The sequence below is a fragment of the Eurosta solidaginis genome, chromosome 2 (assembly GCF_040869045.1).
Source record: "Eurosta solidaginis isolate ZX-2024a chromosome 2, ASM4086904v1, whole genome shotgun sequence".
Classification (NCBI taxonomy): Eukaryota; Metazoa; Arthropoda; class Insecta; order Diptera; family Tephritidae; genus Eurosta; species Eurosta solidaginis.
Genome location: NC_090320.1, coordinates 179,108,077 through 179,128,299, shown reverse-complemented (window position 1 = coordinate 179,128,299; position 20,223 = coordinate 179,108,077). Strand labels below are relative to the sequence as shown.

Here is a 20,223-nt window from a genome sequence, read left to right as displayed (position 1 = left end):
TAAGTCTAAGGTTATTACAGTGTTGCTTAAAAGTAAGTTTTTTATCAAAGATTATGCCTAAGATTCTAAGGGTGTTCGAATGAGGGATGGGGGTGTTAAGGAAGGAAAGACTGGGAAAGGAACACTTATGCTTTCTACAAATATGAAAGGTTGAGGATTTGCTTATCGATATTTTGGCACCTGAGGACTCACCCCAGCTAGAAATATTGTTTAATATATCTGAGAAGACAGCTTTCATGCGGCTTAGATCCTTCAGATCGGAAAATATGAAGACGTCATCTGTGTAGATGAAATGATTGACAGGGGAGAATGATGATATAATGGATCTTAGTTCATTAAATGCAATGGTGAATAAAATCACCGATAAGGGCGAGCCTTGTGGGATGCCGTTGAAGAGCTGGTGGATATTGGATTTGTGGTTATTGACGCTAGTGAAAAATTTACGGTTAAGGAGAAAGTTTTTTACAATATTAAATATTTTTTTGCCGATTTCCCACCGTTTTAGCTCTCGTAAGACAATATGCGCGCCTATGCGATCGAAAGCTTTCTCAAAGTCTATTAGTCCGGGAGCCAGCGACAGTTTAGGGTTAGTCATTTTACAAAATCTGAAAATTTGTCCTAAGCTTTATTTGGTATCACTAGTAAGTGAATGGGCCACCAGCTCGCACGGTTCCGGGGGTGTAGCTGCGGCAGCCTCCCACACACGTAAAATAACAATAAAAAAAAACTAATACCGCAAAAGCTGAAATTTTGTTAATATGTTTATTATGTTATAAATAAATGAAAAAACGTGTCCAGCCGAATTTAGAGTGGGGGATTATGCTCCAGCTTTTCACGTAAAGAAGTGAAAAATATGCGCTGAGTAAACTGATACTACAAAAGCTGAAATTTTGTAAACTAATAGTTAAATTAATAACTTAAACGAAAAAAACATCCAGCTTTAAATTTAGTGGGGGAAAAGTGTCCAGCTGATGCAGTGAAGGATGCTGCGCACGGGTATGCGCTCGGGCGCGTCGTATCATTGACTGCATCGGCTGGACACTTTTCCCTCACTAAATATAAAGCTGGATATTTTTTTCGTTTAACTTATTTAGTCAACTATTGTATTACCAAATTTCAGCTCTTGCGGTATCAAATATCTATACTTTTCTCATTAAACACAGCGTGCAGTCCATACAGTTATTATACTCACTCACCTGTTTTTGAATTTAAAGTAAATATTTACACATTTAAATATGTATACATAACATAAAAAGTAAATATGCGGACATAAGAGCGCCAATAGTAAATATATAGAAAGCCACTTTGCATAATACTGAGCCAAGATTGAATATGGCAGTTTTACCGAATATTAGCGGTGAGTCTATTGTATCTAATATTTCAAGGCTCCTTTCTCCCCACCACACCGTCCTCAGATTCGGCATAGAATTCGAGCAGATGAACAGCTGTGAACCGGCTCTATCCCCTCTCCTACTCAAATTTGGATGCTCTGTCTTTGTCTCTCCCGCTCTGCTCCGAATTTGCCAGAGTGACGCCAAGCTATCCAGTGCGACCGTTGAACTTGTTCAAATCGGAGCTGCCACAATGTCTAACGTACATCCCTTTTGTGTATATTGCTCCAAAAAAAGCGGAAAATTACATCTTTTTCATGCGGCCAAATTAAATAAGTGTTTATCGATATTAAAAATTCGGAAAGACGGTGATTTGACTTTCTCCAACGTTGTGTTGCCGGAACAGCCGAACAATTTTCAAAGATACCACAGCCAGTGCCATAACCGTTTTACAGCATTACCGCCTAAACAACGAGGATATGATCCCAAAAAGCAGGCATCTTCATCTTCAAGTACAGAGTAAGTACTTATATTTTTGTTGCAAATAGTATTTTTTAATGAAATATATACTTTTGGTATATACCTAGCTATATAGCTATACAGCTATATCAACGAATATAGACTTCTTAAAGAAGAAAAGTCACGGGTTAAAACCGAGGGACGAAATCTTGGTACACAGGTATAGTGCGTTATAGGTTTCTCCTGTATAGTCCTGGTACACATCTATAGTGTAGTATAGGCTCTACATGTATTTCAAAGTGTGACCCTGGCGCCAATGCAGAGTGTTGTTCTATACGCAGTCTATATTCGTTGGCTATATAGCTAGATAGCTATATAGCTAGCGTGTAATTGTGCTGTGCAAAATGTATTTACTTATATTTTTCGCATAGCGTTTGCGTCTTTTTAATATTTTTAGTCGTACTCTTTTCTATTATGCATTATTCATTATTTTTTTTATTCACGATAGTGCTGTGGAAGGCGAGCATTTCGCTACAAACGACGACGTTGCTGAAGGCGTCCATGACGGTACATGCGAGGCTGCAGTTCAAGGAGAAGGCGAGGTTGCTGCTGAACCCGAAAATGTGGATGCAGGCGACGATGTCGATGGGGGCGAGGATGACATTAATCCAGTCGATAACACTGTAGATGACGATGCTGACGTATCTGAAGTTGCTCAAGAGGTATCAAATAATCCTACTTGTATTTTTTGTGATAAAAGTAGGAAAAAACATCAAGGCCACGAGCAACAATTGCATGTATTAGAGAAGGAAAAGGCATTGGAGAATATACAGCAAATCGCTAGGGATTTAGACGATGTACAGTTTATTGAAAAATTGCATAACTTGTGGTTAGAAGAAAAATTAATATTTTATCATGCGATATGCCGAAAAAAATATGAAAATAGAATCTCAGCGAAAAAAAGCAAAGAGAAGCCAAAAACAGGGTGACTTTTTATATCTATCTTGCCTAAAATAGCCAACTTGTGTTTTGCTTTTAATCAACAAAACTACTCAAGATACTTAGTGAAGTACCACGATAATCTGCTGAAAGTTGATGAAACTCATCCAGGATTAAAAAAGGATCTAGAACTGGGAACATTTGGTGTGAAGAGAACTGACAAAGCAAACTCAAGACATCCCGTTGATTTAACTTTAGAGCAAATAATAGATGCCGATGCGTCCAATAAGCTTACAGGTGTGAGTCACACGACAAATTCGATATCTGCTCGACAGCGTTGGTGCAAAAGTCACACTTTAAGATCTACAATAATAAGTCATACGATGGAGCAGACAGGGCTGAGAAAAGTTCAGGATATCACTGCCGACTTGCAGCCGAGCAGAATAACTAAAAATTCTAAACAGCTTAGTAATTTTATTGATAATATTAAACAAAACATTAATCCGTTTGCTGCTGATTTAGATAACAATTATTTATTTTAATATTTCGACAGGTCAAACGGTACAAGAATATATCGAAAGATTCTTACTTAATGTCGAAACAATGGGTAATGAACAACGAGAAAATTTTATTACACAATGTGCAGAAGATGAAAAGAGATTTGAAAAACCCATAAAACAAAATAAAGAGCTTAATTTTACAGACAATATGCAAAAAAAGAAAATGACAGTGTCAGGAAAAGTTGTTGAACTGCGTATGCAACGTGACTTGTTTGGCCAATTTTTATGCATATCTTTGCAAAAATCTCTAGATATAGATAAAGTTTTAATATATCCTCTACCGCCAGTGCCATTATCAATGTGTCACATGGATGGATCTATTTGCAAAACTAATAAGGCAGCTCTATTAAAAGTACTCGAGCAGCAGATTGAGCCGCATACTCCGGAGCATTCTAACGTGAAGGTGTTCGATGGATTTTTTATGCTTCATTTGATGAGGGAAATTCCAGCAACTTACGGAAACATATCTACTAAAATTTTAAGTATGTTTTGTTCTAATAATGCGGAAGTTGTAGTAATCGCCTTTGATAGGTACATTTTTCCTTCAATCAAAGATAATGAACATTCTTTAAGAGGAATGCAAGTCACACAATTCCACATCGAGGGACCAGATCAAATACGTTCTTCTGATTTCAGTAACGACTTGAAAAACGCTAATTTTAAAGAGGCGTTGGTGAATTTTATTATACAGCACTGGACACTTGATCACGCAGCACCTTTCATTGGCAATAAAACTATTTATATTAATTATGATCAGTGCTATAAATATAAAGTAAATAATGGCCATGTAGAAAGGACACACGATGTTTTATTAAGCTGCCCAGCGCATGAAGAAGCGGATACGAAGATAGTTTTCCACGCCTGTCAAATAGATTACGACGCACATGTCACGATAAGATGCTCGGATAATGACGTGGCCATTATAATGCTTTCTAACATGAGTGCCTTAAGTAACGCTGATGTTAAAGTTTCAATGGAAGCCGGAGTCGGTAATAATCAGCGCTTTATTAACATTAGCAAGTTGTATGAAACGTTGGGCCCTAAATTAAGCGCCGCGCTGCCGGCTTTCCATGCATTGACGGGTTGCGACTATAACCCGTCATTTTTCAAGAAAGGAAAAAGCCGGCCGTATAAAATTTTACAAAACTCAGAACGTTTTATCGATAATTTTATCAAACTAAGCAACGCACCTGACGACGAGTTGCAGAATACGTTTGATATTATAGAAGAATATGTTTGTCGTATGTATGGATTCAAAAAAATCAACAAAGTCAATGAAGCACGAGTTGCAACATTTTTGAAGACGTACAAGGTTTTACAAAACGATGACATATTCCGGTTACCGAAGAATAATATCGACGGATCAGCTCTGCCTCCCTGCAAAATTGAGCTGCACCAACATTTGCTGCGGACAACATACATAGCAAATATTTGGGCACATGCTCATCTTCAGGTTCCAACGGCATTACATCCGACTGATTTTGGATGGGAAGAAGATGAGGGAAAATTCAATTTTAAATGGTTCGAGGGTGACCAGCTACCCGCTACCCTTGGTGATATAACTATCGATGATGGCGATGACCAAAAAAGTACTGAAGGTTAGAATAATACTGATATATTTTTCTCTCATTTCATTATTTGTCAGTTTCAATTTTTGATTATTTTCTGTTTAATTTTATCATACAATTTTAATTTAAAAATAAAACTGAGTTATATTTGTAACAATTTTGGATAGCATGTCACCTTTTTTTTGTAATTTATAATCAGATTTGAATTAAAATTTTGCTCTTGCGTGTTAAATTTTTATATACTATTATCATTTATATCTTTTAATATATTATTATTATATATGTTTACAGATTATGACAAAGATCTTTCACGGGTCGACATCGCTGTCAGTGATAATGACAGCGATAATGAGTACGATGGCGATGAATCCGAAGAAAGCGAAATTTAAAATATTAGCTATTCACGTATTAGCACGCTATGTATATTTATTTTGAATTTTGGTATGCTTTTTGTAAATAAATAATACATTTTTAAGTAATTAATAGTAAACCTACTTTTTATTATCCTCCTTTAGAGCAGAAAAGTTATACGTATCTATCATCCAATAACTGCATGGACGGCACGCTGTGTTTAATGAGAAAAGTATAGATATCTGATACCGCAAGAGCTGAAATTTGGTAATACAATAGTTGACTAAATAAGTTAAACGAAAAAAATATCCAGCTTTATATTTAGTGAGGGAAAAGTGTCCAGCCGATGCAGTCAAAGATACGACGCGCCCGAGCGCATACCCGTGCGCAGCATCCTTCACTGCATCAGCTGGACACTTTTCCCCCACTAAATTTAAAGCTGGATGTTTTTTTCGTTTAAGTTATTAATTTAACTGTTAGTTTACAAAATTTCAGCTTTTGTAGTATCAGTTTGCTCAGCGCATATTTTTCACTTCTTTACGTGAAAAGCTGGAGCATAATCCCCCACTCTAAATTCGGCTGGACACGTTTTTTCATTTATTTATAACATAATAAACATATTAACAAAATTTCAGCTTTTGCGGTATTAGTTTTTTTTTATTGTTATTTTACGTGTGTGGGAGGCTGCCGCAGCTACACCCCCCGGAAGTGCGCCAGCTGGTGGTCCATTCACTTACTAGTGATGCCAAGTAAAGCTTAGGACAAATTTTCAGCTTTTGTACTTTTGGTCACTAAAAAATGTCGCTGGCTCCCGGACTATATGTTAAGCACAGAGAGGTGCTTCTTTGATTTGAGTGTAGTAGAGGCTATATGTCCGAAAAGCAGCAGGGGATCAATGACTCCTAGGCCTTTTTGGAATGCGAACTGATTTGCGCTGATGAGGCCTTTGCATTTTGCAAACCACGAGATCCTTTTTGCGATGATTTTTTCGAAGATTTTAGATATACATGGGATTAGGGATATGGGTCTGTAACTGGCGATTTGATTATCATTTTTTCCGGGTTTGGGAATGGGGATCACTGCCGCAATTTTCCATTCTTGTGGGAAAGTTCCTTCATTTAAAATGGAGTTATAAAGCTTAACTAGTCTTGCTTTAAGTACGAAAGGAACGTTTCTAAGAAGTGGATATGATATTTTGTCTGCGCCTGGGGTTTTTCCAGACATTGATGAGAGGGCCAAATTGAAGTCTTCTATTGTTATAGTGGAGTCGATGATTATAGCTTCCGGGCAGGGAGAGGGGTTAAGATAATCATCTTGGAAGACTTCGTTCCTAAGATTGTTAAACTTTGCATGAAAGTTTGACTGATGCGAGTAGTTAGACCAACTTAAGGCAAATTTTTCGGCAATATCAACTGGCTCGTATACGGCGCCATTGGGAGTGTGTATGAAAGAGACTTTATTGCTTTGATGGGAACCAACCAATGTTTTAATATCCGACCAAATCTTTTGTGGACTAGATGTGGGGACGATGCTGGCAGTCAGAGTATGGAATGATTCTCTTTTTGCGGTTTTTAGTTCTCGTCTGAAAGCAGCATTTGCCTTCTTATATCTAATAAGGTTTTCCTGGGACATGTTGTGTTTGTAGTGGGACCACGCCGATTGTTTTGTTTTTCTAAGAACGGAAAGGAGATTCGACCAGTAAGGGAGCCGTGCTGAAAACTGTTTGGTGCAAGTTTGCGGGATTGAGGTATGTGCCGCAGAGGGTATAATTTTGTTTATAGTGGCCGCTTCTTTATTTATCGAAGTGGAAGGGGGTCTATTTTTTTCAAGTGAAATGATTTCAGAATGGAATTTATTCCAGTCTGCTCTTTCTGGGATAAATTTGGATCTCGGCTTGATGCTATAAGTATTGGGGGTGCTAAGGCTAGTAATTATGGGGAAATGGTCGCTGTTGTGAAGGTCGTTAAGAGTTTTAGATGATATTTTCGGGGCTATGGATATCGATGAGAAAATAATATCTGTATGTGAAAAGGTTTGATGTGTAGAGAAGTGAGTTGGTGCACCATCATTGAGTACCGCTAGGTTCTGTGAAAGCACAATGTCTTCGAGAATTTGTCCCCTACCGTTGGTAATTGGGGCACCCCAAAGAGGGCTCCAAGCGTTAAAGTCGCCTAAAAAAATGGTGGGGTTAGAAAAGTTTGAAAGAATATTAGAAATGTCTGCTTGACTGAATTTTTGTTGTGGGGGTATATAGCAGTTTATTATAGATATTCTATAGCCAACATCTATTTCCACCGCTAGCACCGCGATATTAGAGGTTATTTGGATTATTTTGTGTGTTAGCGATTTCCGGATTAATAAAACAATACCTTGTTTGCAAGTGATGTTGGTCGGTAGGTTGTGAAAATACCCAACATAATTGTTAGGTACAAATGCAGTTTTATTTATTGCCAGGTGGGTTTCCTGCAAGGCTATGATATCAGGTGAGTTTTCTTTTATAAGAATATTTAGATCGGGATAGTTGTTAAACATGCCATGTATATTCCATTGCACGATCTTCATATTTTATTATTGGATTTGGGTATTGGGAGTTAGATTTGTGAAGAGGGAAGAGGTGTTATTTAGTTGAGAGAGAAAGTTATTGAGAAGTAGTGAGTTTGTTGTAGAGTCTTCGACTGCTTGTAGTGAGAAGTTGTCCAGTGAGTTTGTTGTTGTTGTGTTTTTTTGATTTGTTATATTGTTCATTTCAAGTTCTTGAGAATAATTGTCTATTGCGTTTGTTTGTTCTAGTGACGGGTTGTTGTTGTTAGTTGATTCGGCATTTTGAGTGTTTGGTTCGAAGTGTGTAGGTGGTTGAGCTGTAGAGCTCTCTTTCAGAATAGTGGCAAAAGATGAAATTGGATTACTGAGTGTAGGTGGGATTTGAGCTTTATGTATTTTTATTGCTTCGCGTATGGAGCACTTGTTGTTGGTTTGTATAGTGATAATTTTTTTCATTTGTTCGTACTTTGGACAGGTTCTGCTTGATGACGCATGCTTGCCAGAACAGTTAACGCAAAGAATGCGAGTGCAAGCTGCAGGAATGTGGGGGGGAAGAGAACAAGTCTCGCATACAGGGGATTTATTACAACGCTTTGTTGTGTGGCCGAGCAGGTGACAGTTTTTACACCTCATAGGATTGGGGTAATGAGGTCTTATTTTAGTTGAGTACCATGAAATATCAATTTTCTCAGGAAGGTTATATAAGTCGAATGTAAGAAGCACAACGCCGGTCGGCACTTGTTTGCCATCGACTTTTTTAAGAAATTTATAGATTGATGAGACACCCTGTTCTTTAAGGTTTTCAATAATTTCTTCTTCATTTACGTAATTTAAGCATGGTGCATAAATTGTTCCTTTTGAAGTATTGAGATTTTGGTGATATGAGATTTGAACGTCACAAATTCCGACGAGTTTCTTTGTCGCTAAGAATTTTTCAGCGATAATGCTATTTTTAATGAAAAGTAGCAAACTGCCATCCCTTAACTCAGTGAAAAAAGTGTAGTATAAAAAAAAAATATTACAAAAAAATTTAAACTATACACTATGTGCGTTATAAATGTTAACTTGGTTATTAAGTTATCTAGTGAACCGTATAAATAGGTCTGCGCGATTGACGCACTGCCTACTACATAGATAAGCATACGTAAATGTTAGTTTAAATCATGGATGAATAGGTACTTATAGAAGAATGAATTTGTTGGTGCATACAGGCTCTTACCGTTTGCGAAATTTTGCTAAATTAGCATAAAAACTTTTTGATAAAAATATAAATTATTGAAATCAGTCAAGGAAATGGTTATAGCTGGGAAAAGGAAAAAAAGTGAGGGGAAATATGTTCAAATGAAAGTAATGGTAAAATTAAACAAAAATGAATATTAAATTAAAATAAAGTTACCTAAACTAAAATAAATTAATTGAAATAAAATAGTCTAAAAGGAAATAACCTAACATAAATAAAATACAGAAAAGAAATAAAACTCAAATAAAACAGAATAAAATAAAATAAACTACAGTAAAACAAACTAAAATAAAATACCACAATTTTTTTTCTAAATGTACCCCTCCCCCTCTTACTGGTTACATCTAGGGCCTTCCTCTAACTTAGCAACCAATAAATTTTTTTTGGAGTAGGTATTTCGGCCAGATTCTAGATAAGTGCAAGGGTCACAAGCACCTACAGTGTTGTGCAGAACAATAGCAAAACAGATATACAATGTAGTTGGGATAAGTAAATTTGTATAGTAGGTGAGGAGATTACAAGTAGTTGGCTAATTGATCTAACTTTGATCAATGTTCTAGGGCATGCCAGCAGCAAATCGTCCAATGCATGATATGTTCAATCGAGAACTGGAGCGTGAATACCATTATCATTGTAATGAACTAAACACATTTGTAACATCAAATTTAACGAAATTGAATGACCAACAGCAACATGATTATGATACAATCCTGAAAAATGTTAGCCATGGAACTGGTGGATTGGTTTTCTTGGATGCTCCTGGGGGAGCAGGCAAGACCTTTTTGATTTCATTGATATTAGCAACAATTCGATCAGACAATAACGTTCCACTAGCACTCGCTTCTTCCAAATTGCGGCTACATTAATGAAAGGCGGTCGCAAAGCACATTCTGCATTAAATTTGCCCTTGAATATGCAGGTAAATGAAACGCCAACATGTAATAATTCGAAAACATCTGGAAGCTCATCATATGGGACGAGTGTACTATGGCACACAAGAAACCATTGGAAGCACTTGATAGAACTTTGAGGAATCTACGAGGAAGCCAAACAGTCTTTGGAGGTGCCATGATTTTATTGGCTGGAGATTTCAGGCATACATTACCTGTGATCCTAAAATCCACTGCTTCAGATGAAATCAATTCACGTTTAAAATCATCGTATTTATGGAGACACGTAAACACGCTTACATTTACTACAAACGTACGTGTTCAACTACAAAACGATCCGTCAGCAGCTGAATTTTCACAGCAGTTACTGAAAATCGGAAATGGCCAAATGTCTGTCGATCCAACAGGAATGATTACATTGCCTAAAAATGTCTGCACTTTTGCACAGTCTAAAGAGGCATTGATACAGATTGTATTTCCAAACATAGTTCAACATTACAAAAACTATGATTGGCTCAGCGAATGAGCAATTTTAGCTGAGAAAAATAAGGACGTCAGTGACATAAATGCAGCTATTCTGGATCAAATACCTGGTGACATAGTTGCATATAAGTCAATGGACACTATTACTGATCAAGATAATGTCGTAAATAATCCAACTGAATTCTTAAACTCACTCGATTTGCCAGGCCTACCACCTCATTATTTACGATTAAAAATTGGAGCACCGATTATTATGCTGCGCAACATTACTGTGAACGATGTGCGGTATTAATTTAGAATACCCAATTTTTTCTCATGGACATTTGTATGTAGCTTGCTCACGAGTAGGCAAACCAACGTCATTATTCATTTACGCGAAAGATGGAAAAACCAAAAACGTTGTCTACCAAAAAGTGTTACAATAAAGTTTGAATGAAATTGTATCACAGAATTTGCTTTGTTTCGGATTAATTTTATTCTCTTTCAGCAAATCATTGAATTTAACGCCTAGCGAAGCGGGCGAGGGTACGCTAGTTCATATATAAACAAGTAAGGAAGGTTAAGTTCGGGTGTACCCGAACATTACATACTCAGTTGAGAGCTATGGTGACAACATAAGGGAAAATAACCATGTAGGAAAATGAACCGAGGGAAACCCTGGAATGTGTTTATATGACATGTGTATCAAATGAAAGGCATTAAAGAGTATTTTATGAGGGAGTGGGCCATAGTTCTATAGGTGGACGCCATTTAGGGATATCGCCATAAAGGTGGATCAGGGTTGACTCTAGAATTTGTTTGTACGATATGGGTATCAAATGAAAGGTGTTAATAAGTATTTTAAAAGGGAGTAATCCTTAGTTCCATAGGTGGACGCCGTTTCGAGATATCTCCATAAAGGTGGACCAGGGGTGACCCTAGAATTTGTTTGTACAATATGGGTATCAAACGAAAGGTGTTAATGAGTATTTTAAAAGGGAGTGGGCCTTAGTTCTATAGGTGGACGCCGTCTCGAAATATCGCCATTAAGGTGGACCAGGGGTGACTCTAGAATGTGTTTGTACGATATGGGTATCAAATTTAAGGTATTAATGAGGGGTTTAAAAGTGAGTGGTGGTAGTTGTATAGGTGTTCGCCTTTTCGAGATATCGCCATTAAGGTGGACCAGGGGTGACTCTAGAATACGTTTGTATAATATGGGTATCAAACGAAATGTATTAATGAGTATTTTAAAAGGGAGTGGGCCTTAGTTCTATAGGTGGACGCCTTTTCGAGGTATCGCAATAAAGGTGGACCAGGGGTGACTCTAGACTTTGTTTGTACGATGTGGGTATCAAATTAAAGGTGTTAATGAGTATTTTTTAAAAGGGCGTGGGGCTTAGTTCTATAGGTGGACGCCTTTTCGAGATATCGCCATAAAGGTGGACCAGGGGTGACTCTAGAATGTGCTTGTACGATATTGGTATCAAATTAAAGGTATTAATGAGAGCTTTAAAAGGGAGTGGTGGTAGTTGTATATGTGAAGGCGTTTGCCAGATATCGACCAAAATGTGGACCAGGGTGACCCAGAACATCATCTTTTGGATACCGCTAATTTATTTATATATGTAATACCTGCCAAGATTTCAAGGGTTCTTTATTTCTCCCTGCAGAACTTTTTCATTTTTTTCTACTTAATATGGTAGGTGTCACAACCATTTTACAAAGCTTTTTCTAAAGTTATATCTCGCGTCAATAAACCAATCCAATTACCATGTTTCATCCCTCGTATTTGGTATAGAATTATTGCATTTTTTTCATTTTTCGTAATTTGCGATATCAAAAAAGTGGCCGTGGTCATAGTCGGATTTCGTTCATTTTTTATACCAAGATAAAGGGAGTTCAGATAAGTACGTGAACTAAGTTCAGTAAAGATATGTCGATTTTTGCTCAAGTTATCATGTTATCGGCCATGCGGAAGGACAGACGGACGACTGTGTATAAAAACGTCATAATATCTATGCCCCTACCAAATTTCAAAAGGATTGTTAAATTTTTGTTCGACTTATGGCATTAAAGTATCCTAGACAAATTAAATGACAAAGGGCGGAGCCACGCCCATTTTGAAATTTTCTTTTATTTTTGTATTTTGTTGCACCGTATCATTACTGGAGTTGAATGTTGAAATAATTTACTTATATACTGTAAAGATATTACATTTTTTGTTAAAATTTTACTTTAAAAAAAAATTTTTTTTAAAAGTGGGCTTGGTCCTTCTCCGATTTTGCTAATTTTCATTGAGCGTATATATAGTAATAAGAGTAACGTTCCTGCCAAATTTCATCATGATATCTTCAACGACTGCCAAATTACAGCTTGCAAAAGTTTTAAATTACCTTCTTTTAAAAGTGGGCGGTGCCACCTCCATTGTACAAAATTTTACTAGTTTTCTATTCTGTGCCATAAGGTCAACCCATCTACCAAGCTTCGTCGTTTTAGCTTTCTTTGGTAATGAATTATCGCACTTTTTCGGTTTTTCGAAATTTTCGATATCGAAAAAGCGGGCGTGGTTATGGTCCGATTTCGTTCATTTTAAATAGAGATCTGATATGAGTGCTCAGGAACCTACATACCAAATTTCATCAATTTACCTCAAAACTTACTCAAGTTATCGTGTTAACGGACGGACGGACGGACGGACATGGCTCAATCAAATTTTTTTTCGATCCTGATTATTTTGATATATGGAAGTCTATATCTATCTCGATTCCTTTATACCTGTACAACCAACCGTTATCCAATCAAACTTAATATACTCTGTGAGCTCTGCTCAACTGAGTATAAAAAGGCACTTTCGCTATTTTAGTACTGCCCGACACTGTATAAGTACATGCTTTGGATACGGGTATGCCTATTTATTGGTGAGCACCATGTTTATTGTTCTGCCCCAATTAACGGCAGCACAAACATTCCCAATGGTGAGATTTTTATAACTTTAAATATCAAATTAGGTGCACGTTGAGAAACATTTGAGAAATACATTTCAATCCCACTCTTTTCCGGTGATATTTGAGATAGAGGAATATAAAATTTCCAATTTGGTGGAAATCTCATATTTTAAAAATGTCTTTTTTAAACGCTTTTAACCATTATGAATAAGACAAATGGGATATCTTCGGCATAGACGTTAAAGTTACGAAGCACCTGATTTTTAAAGTAATCATCGTGGAATCATCCTGCATTCCTTTTTATCACCCGCTGAAGATAGCCGGCCGGATGCACCGCCATATTGAACGTCCTGTCTAAACGCTGCCAAAACTCGAAAAAGTTGCCATCTTGAATATCATGTCAGACAGTTAACAGATAAGATATCACACGAGGGTAGTTCTCAAATGCATTTTCATTGAGACCGAGCAAAAATGTTTATTGGGATGTAACATCCTACAATACATGCACATTTATTGAACATGAAAATTACATAAGGAAAATTATATCCATGCCTGCAATATGTGCATTGAAGTGTGTTGAAGGTGGCTAGCACGGAAAAGGTGGAAAAATCGATGGTACGTACCACTTATTTTTGTTGATCAATGACAGAAAAACAATTTCATTTACTGACTTAGAATTTCAGTAGGTTTACAGAATAAGGAATATACCTGAATGTAATGAAATTTTAATTTATCACTTCAACTATATTTATAACTCCAGGTTGCAACTATAATTTTCTCACTTAGTCGGGAAAAACCAAAATCGTTTCCTGTCCATAATCTCTCTCATGGGTGCAAATATCTACATATATAATAAATAAAGGTGCTCTGTGGCATTTAAATTATTTTCATTGAACATAATTAAATATAATAATAAATAAAATAAACGTGTACCAAAATATTGTTTTAAATGCTCTGATGTTTATGAGCAGAGCTGCTCAACCCCTGTACACTTACAGCACTTTTGTTTTTGTTTTGCCCTGAAATATAGGCACAGATACAAATTCACACTTTGAATATAAACAAAATTTTCATAGTATTCATATATGCCCTCACATATAAATTCATATGAAAGTGCCTGAATTTCATATGAAATTGCAAAGGAAAAGCACTTCCATATGAAGGCAAGGCACCTGGTATGGTATTCAAATTTACACTAACAAATTGACATCAAAAAGTTTTTCAAAAATATTGAGAAAAATTTTAATTCAAAATTTATTAATTAAGGAGACCATCAAAAATTTTTAAACATTTAAAATATTATATATATATTTTTGAAGTCTTTAATGAGCTAAAACACAATAAAATACAATAGAAAAACATTGTATTTTATTTTTTCAATAGGCCTTGAGCTTATTAAAGACTTCAAAAATATTTAGGTATAAGGCTAATAAAATTCATCAAAAATATTATATATATATATATATATTTTTTTTTTTTGTTTTTTTTTTTAATTTCAAAAAGTTCCAGTGTATATATAATTTTGAATATGTATTGTGATTTGCACTTCATTGAAACCTAAATATTTCACGATATTTTAGTTTTAAAATTTCGAACGGATATATGCCAATCCTACTGGACTGAGCTCCGAAATTCAGCAAAGAATCACTCTTGCCAATAAATACTACTTTGGGTCATGTTGGCAGCTGAAGTAAAGTCCTCTCTCGGTAAACGAAAATCGAAAGCGAGTACTGAGGAAGATTTAATGATGAGCTCTTCGACCTTTATGCAGACATCAACATATTCCAGCGAATTAAAACACAGCGGCAACGCTGGCTAGGTTAGGCTAAGTGAAAAAAAGATGATGCTCCGGCTAAGAAAGTATTTTTGTCGGAACCCGCATATGGAAGCAGAGAAAGGACCAGGTGGAAAACGATTTAAATTCCCTTGATGTGATCAATTAAGCAAGTAATATACCAATCCTAACCTAGTTAGATGTGACCAAAAACAATATAAATATTGTAATTGAAAATAATTTAGGCATTGTTTGGCATCTAAAAAGCTTTTAAGCATGGTTCGGTGGAAAAGCAAAAACAAAATTTTTTAAAAAGCTCTAGTGTGCATTGTACATATGATTTTCATATAAAAATGTTCGTGAACTTCGACATACTATATAGATAAAAAGACGGTTGGCTGACCAGAAGGAATGGGATTCGTACCAGTTATCATATTATGTCAAACTAGTTGGTCTGAAAGCATGGTGTACTTTTAATCGAACACATATAATATATGTATACCTACATATTATGAGGGTGTGTATGCATGCACCTTGGTTTTTTCCAAATGTGTTTCCATATGCACTCACTGAAACACTAGCCAGGAATGATTTCTATAATTACATGTGTATGTATGTACACATATGTATGTTTCCTTCAAACTAATTTAACATACATATTTATGTATTTATTTTCGTATTACACTTAAGTTTAATTCACTTTATTTTCAAACCCACTTGTTTCAGGTATTTGCGTAATTATTCGAGTACAATGAATCAGAAGTAAAATGCTATATCTGCTAAATGCTCTAAGTTTTATTTATCAACTGAATACTGCGTTATTCAACCTAACCGATAGTATGCGTGATTTTCAACTAGTTTAAAATTCTGCTATTGCTCTACCTCAAGCTGCAGACACTCCCGTTTCGTTAATTGGAGCATTGTTTTACTTTATCTGTGTCCATTTAGATAAGAGTAATCTTATCATTTTTATATAAGCATTTAGAGCTCTTATCACGAATAATGTTTGTGATTCGTTGCCGTTGGGTCCCATAAAACGAGTTTCCCTTTACGATCGACAAACCCTGCAGCAACACCGCACCTAAAATATACATTGTAAATGTTGCCACAGTGCCAGCAAAACATGAATCTTGGAATATCTGTGAAAGGCATATCCCTTTACACCTTGCTTAAAAGTAGCACTATGCTAAGGCAGTAGGTATGAAGATTGCCTTCGTACCAGTTTAATCAAATATGGTGAGTGATGTTTTCCGACTTTTGCCGAAATCTATAAGATATATCTAAGAACTTTCTGAATTCCGAGTTTATTTCTTTTCGATTAACTTAGTAATGATATTTACGACTGAATTCTATCCAGTCTCATCTCAAGTCTCTAAATTTGAGATTAGAGACAATTTTTGTGACTTGAGTTGAAAATCACAAAAAAAATTTACCGTATCAACAAAATTCACCAAAAAGAAAATTTTTTCATATGTACATTGAACAAATAATACCTATAAAATTGCATTTTGGCAACGTGATGTTGTGACTGAGCTTGCTAAGGCGCCGCTTCCAATTATATACAGAAAATATTTTTTGTTATACTCAGTTGAGCAGAGCTCACAGAGTATATTAACTTTGATTGGATAACGGTTTGTTGTACAGGTATAAAGGAATCGAGATAGATATAGACTTCCATATATCAAAATCATCAGTATCGAAAAAAAATTCGATTGAGCCATGTCCGTCCGTCCGTCCGTCTGTCCGTTAACATGATAACTTGAGTAAATTTTGAGATATCTTGATGAAATTTGGTATGTAGGACCCTGGGCACCCATATCAGATCGGTATTTAAACTGAACGATATCGGACAATAACTACGCCCACTTTTTCGATATCGAAAATTTCGAAAAATCGACAAAGTGCGATAATTCATTACCAAATACGGATTAAGCGATGAAACTTGGTAGGTGAGTTGACCTTATGACGCGAAATAGAAAACTAGTAAAATTTTGGACAATGGGCGTGGCACCGCCCACTTTTAAAAGAAGGTAATTTAGAAGTTTTGCAAGCTGTAATTTGGCAGTTGTTGAAGATATCATGATAAAATTTGGCGAGAACGTTAATTTTATTACTATATGTCTGCTTAATAAAACTTAGCAAAATCGGAGAACGACCACGCCCACTTTTAAAAAAAAAATTTTTTTAATTCAAATTTTAAAAGAAAAGTTAATATCTTTACAGTATATAAGTAAATTATGTCAACATTCAACTCCAGTAATAATATGTTGCAACAAAATACAAAAATAAAAGAAAAGTTTCAAAATGGGCGTGGCTCCGCCCTTTTTCATTTAATTTGTCTAGGATAATTTTAATGCCATAAGTCGAACAAAAATTTACCAATCCTTGTGAAATTTGGTAGAGGCATAGATTTTATGACGTTAACTGTTTTCTGTGAAAATGGGCGAAATCGGTTGATACCACGCCCAGTTTTTATACACAGTCGACCGTCTGTCCTTCCGCTCGGCCGTTAACACGATAACTTGACCAAAAATCAATATATCTTTACTAAACTTAGTTCACGTACTTATCTGAACTCACCTTATCTTGGTATAAAAAATGGCCAAAATCCGATTATGATCACGCCCGCTTTTTCGATATCGAAAATTACGAAATATTAAAAAAATGCTATAATTCTATACCAAATACGAAAAAAGGGATGAAACATGGTAATTTTATTGGTCTATTGACGCAACATATAACTTTAGAAAAAAAATGGTAAAATGGGTGTGACACCTACCATATTAAGTAGAAGAAAATGAAAAAGTTTGCAGGGCGAGATCAGAAGCCCTCGGAATCTTGGAAGGAATACTGTTCGTGGTATTACATATATAAATAAATTAGCGGTACCCGACAGATGATGTTCTGGATCACCCTGGTCCACATTTTGGTCGATATCTCAAAAACGCCTTCACATATACAACTAAGGGAGACTCCCTTTTAAAACCCTCAATAATACCTTTAATTTGATACCCATATCGTACAAACACATTCTCTAGTCACCCCTGGTCCACGTTTATGGCGATATCTCGAAAAGGCGTCCACATATAGAACTAAGGTCCACTCCTTTTTAAAATACCCATTAACACCTTTCATTTGATACCCATATCGTACAAAAAAATTCTAAAGCACCCCTGGCCCACCTTTATGGCGATATCTTGAAAAGGCATCCATCTATAGAACTAAGGCCCACTCCCTTTCAAAATACTCACTAACACCTTTCATTTGATGCCCATATCGTATAAAAAAATTCTAGAGTCACCCCTGGTCCACCTTTACGGCGATATCTCGAAAAGGCGTCCACCTATAGAACTAAGGCCCACGCCCTTTTAAAATACTCATTAACACCTTTCATTTGACACCCATATTGTACAAACGAATTCTAGATTCACCCCTGGTCCACGTTTATGGCGATATCCCGAAAGGTCGTCCACCCATCGAACTAAGGCCCACTCCCTTTTAAAACACTTATTAACACCTTTCATTTGATACCCATATTGTAAAAACGCATTCTAGAGTCAACCCTGGTCCACTTTTATAACGATATTCCGCAAAGGCGTCCACCTATAGGACTAAGGCCCACTCCCTTTTAAAATACTCATTAACACCTTTCATTTGATACCCATATAGTACAAACAAATTCTAGAGTTACCCCTGGTCCACCTTAATGGCGATATCTCGAAAAGGCGTCCACATATAGAACTAAGGCCCACGCCCTCTTAAAATACTCATTAACACCTTTCATTTGATACTCATATCGTACAAACAAATTCTAGAGTCACCTCTGGTCCATCTTTATGGCGATATCTCGAAAAGGCGTCCATCTATAGAACTTAGGCTCACGCCCTTTTAAAATACTCATTAACACCTTTCGTTTGATACCCATATTGTACAAACGCATTCTAGAGTCAACCCTGGTCCACTTTTATAACGATATTCCGAAAAGGCGTCCACCTATAAAACTAAGGCCCACTCCCTTTTAAAATACTCATTAACACCTTTCATTTGATACTCATATCGTACAAACAAATTCTAGAGTCACCCCTGGTCCACCTTTATGGCGATATCTCAAAAAGGCGTCCACATATAGAACTAAGGCCCACGCCCTCTTAAAATACTCATTAACACCTTTTATTTGATACTCATATCGTACAAAATAAATTCTAGAGTCACCCCTGGTGCACCTTTATGGCGATATCTCGAAAAGGCGTCCATCTATAGAACTTAGGCTCACGCCCTTTTAAAATACTCATTAACACCTTTCGTTTGATACCCATATTGTACAAACGCATTCTAGAGTCAACCCTGGTCCACTTTTATAACGATATTCCGAAAAGGCGTCCACCTATAAAACTAAGGCCCACTCCCTTTTAAAATACTCATTAACACCTTTCATTTGATACTCATATCGTACAAACAAATTCTAGAGTCACCCCTGGTCCACCTTTATGGCGATATCTCAAAAAGGCGTCCACATATAGAACTAAGGCCCACGCCCTCTTAAAATACTCATTAACACCTTTTATTTGATACTCATATCGTACAAAATAAATTCTAGAGTCACCCCTGGTGCACCTTTATGGCGATATCTCGAAAAGGCGTCCACCTATAGAACTTAGGCCCGCTCTCTTTTAAAATTATCATTAACACATTTCATTTGATATCCATATCATACAAACAAATTGTAGAGTCAGGCCTGGTCCACCTTTATGGCGATATCCCTAAATGGCATCCATCTATAGAACTATGGCTCACTTACTCTTAAAATACTCTTTAATGCCTTCCATTTGATACACATGTCATACAAACACATTCCAGGGTTACCCTAGGTTCTTTTTACAACATGGTGATTTTCCCTTACTTTGTTTCCACAGCTCTCAACTGAGTATGTAATGTTCGGTTACACCCGAACTTAGCCTTCCTTACTTGTTTTTTGATTATTTTTATACCTTTCATGAAAATTAAATGATATATTAACTTCGTCACGAATCCCAAAATTGTAAGTCCCTAAAGGAAAATAGATAGACCCACAATTAAGTATACCGAAATAATCAGGATGAAGAGCTGAGCGTTTGTCTGCTTGTATGCAAACTAGTCCCTCACTTTTTGAGATATCTTGCT

The 20,223-nt window shown here is 36.2% G+C and overlaps 2 protein-coding genes across 9 annotated transcripts in view; one reads left to right on the top strand and one right to left on the bottom strand.

The window, feature by feature from the left end:
• Positions 1-20,223, bottom strand: part of LOC137240360 (CUGBP Elav-like family member 1) — a 1,194,531-nt gene that overhangs the window by 1,037,526 nt on the left and 136,782 nt on the right. For 2 of the 8 annotated variants that reach the window (XM_067766474.1, XM_067766476.1), the window contains exon 1: positions 15,570-15,901. The exons of 4 other annotated variants lie outside the window; for them this stretch is intronic. The gene's annotated coding sequence lies outside the window, so the exon portion shown is untranslated. Of the gene's footprint in view, positions 1-15,569; positions 15,902-20,223 lie in introns of those variants that run through there. 2 more of the 8 variants (XM_067766473.1, XM_067766475.1) reach the window with 2 other exon arrangements.
• LOC137242472 (uncharacterized) lies at positions 4,101-5,269 on the top strand. Its single transcript, XM_067769758.1, has 2 exons — positions 4,101-4,887; positions 5,149-5,269. Exons 1-2 carry the CDS (start codon positions 4,215-4,217, stop codon positions 5,244-5,246), a joined length of 771 nt encoding a protein of 256 aa, XP_067625859.1. The 5' UTR covers positions 4,101-4,214; the 3' UTR covers positions 5,247-5,269.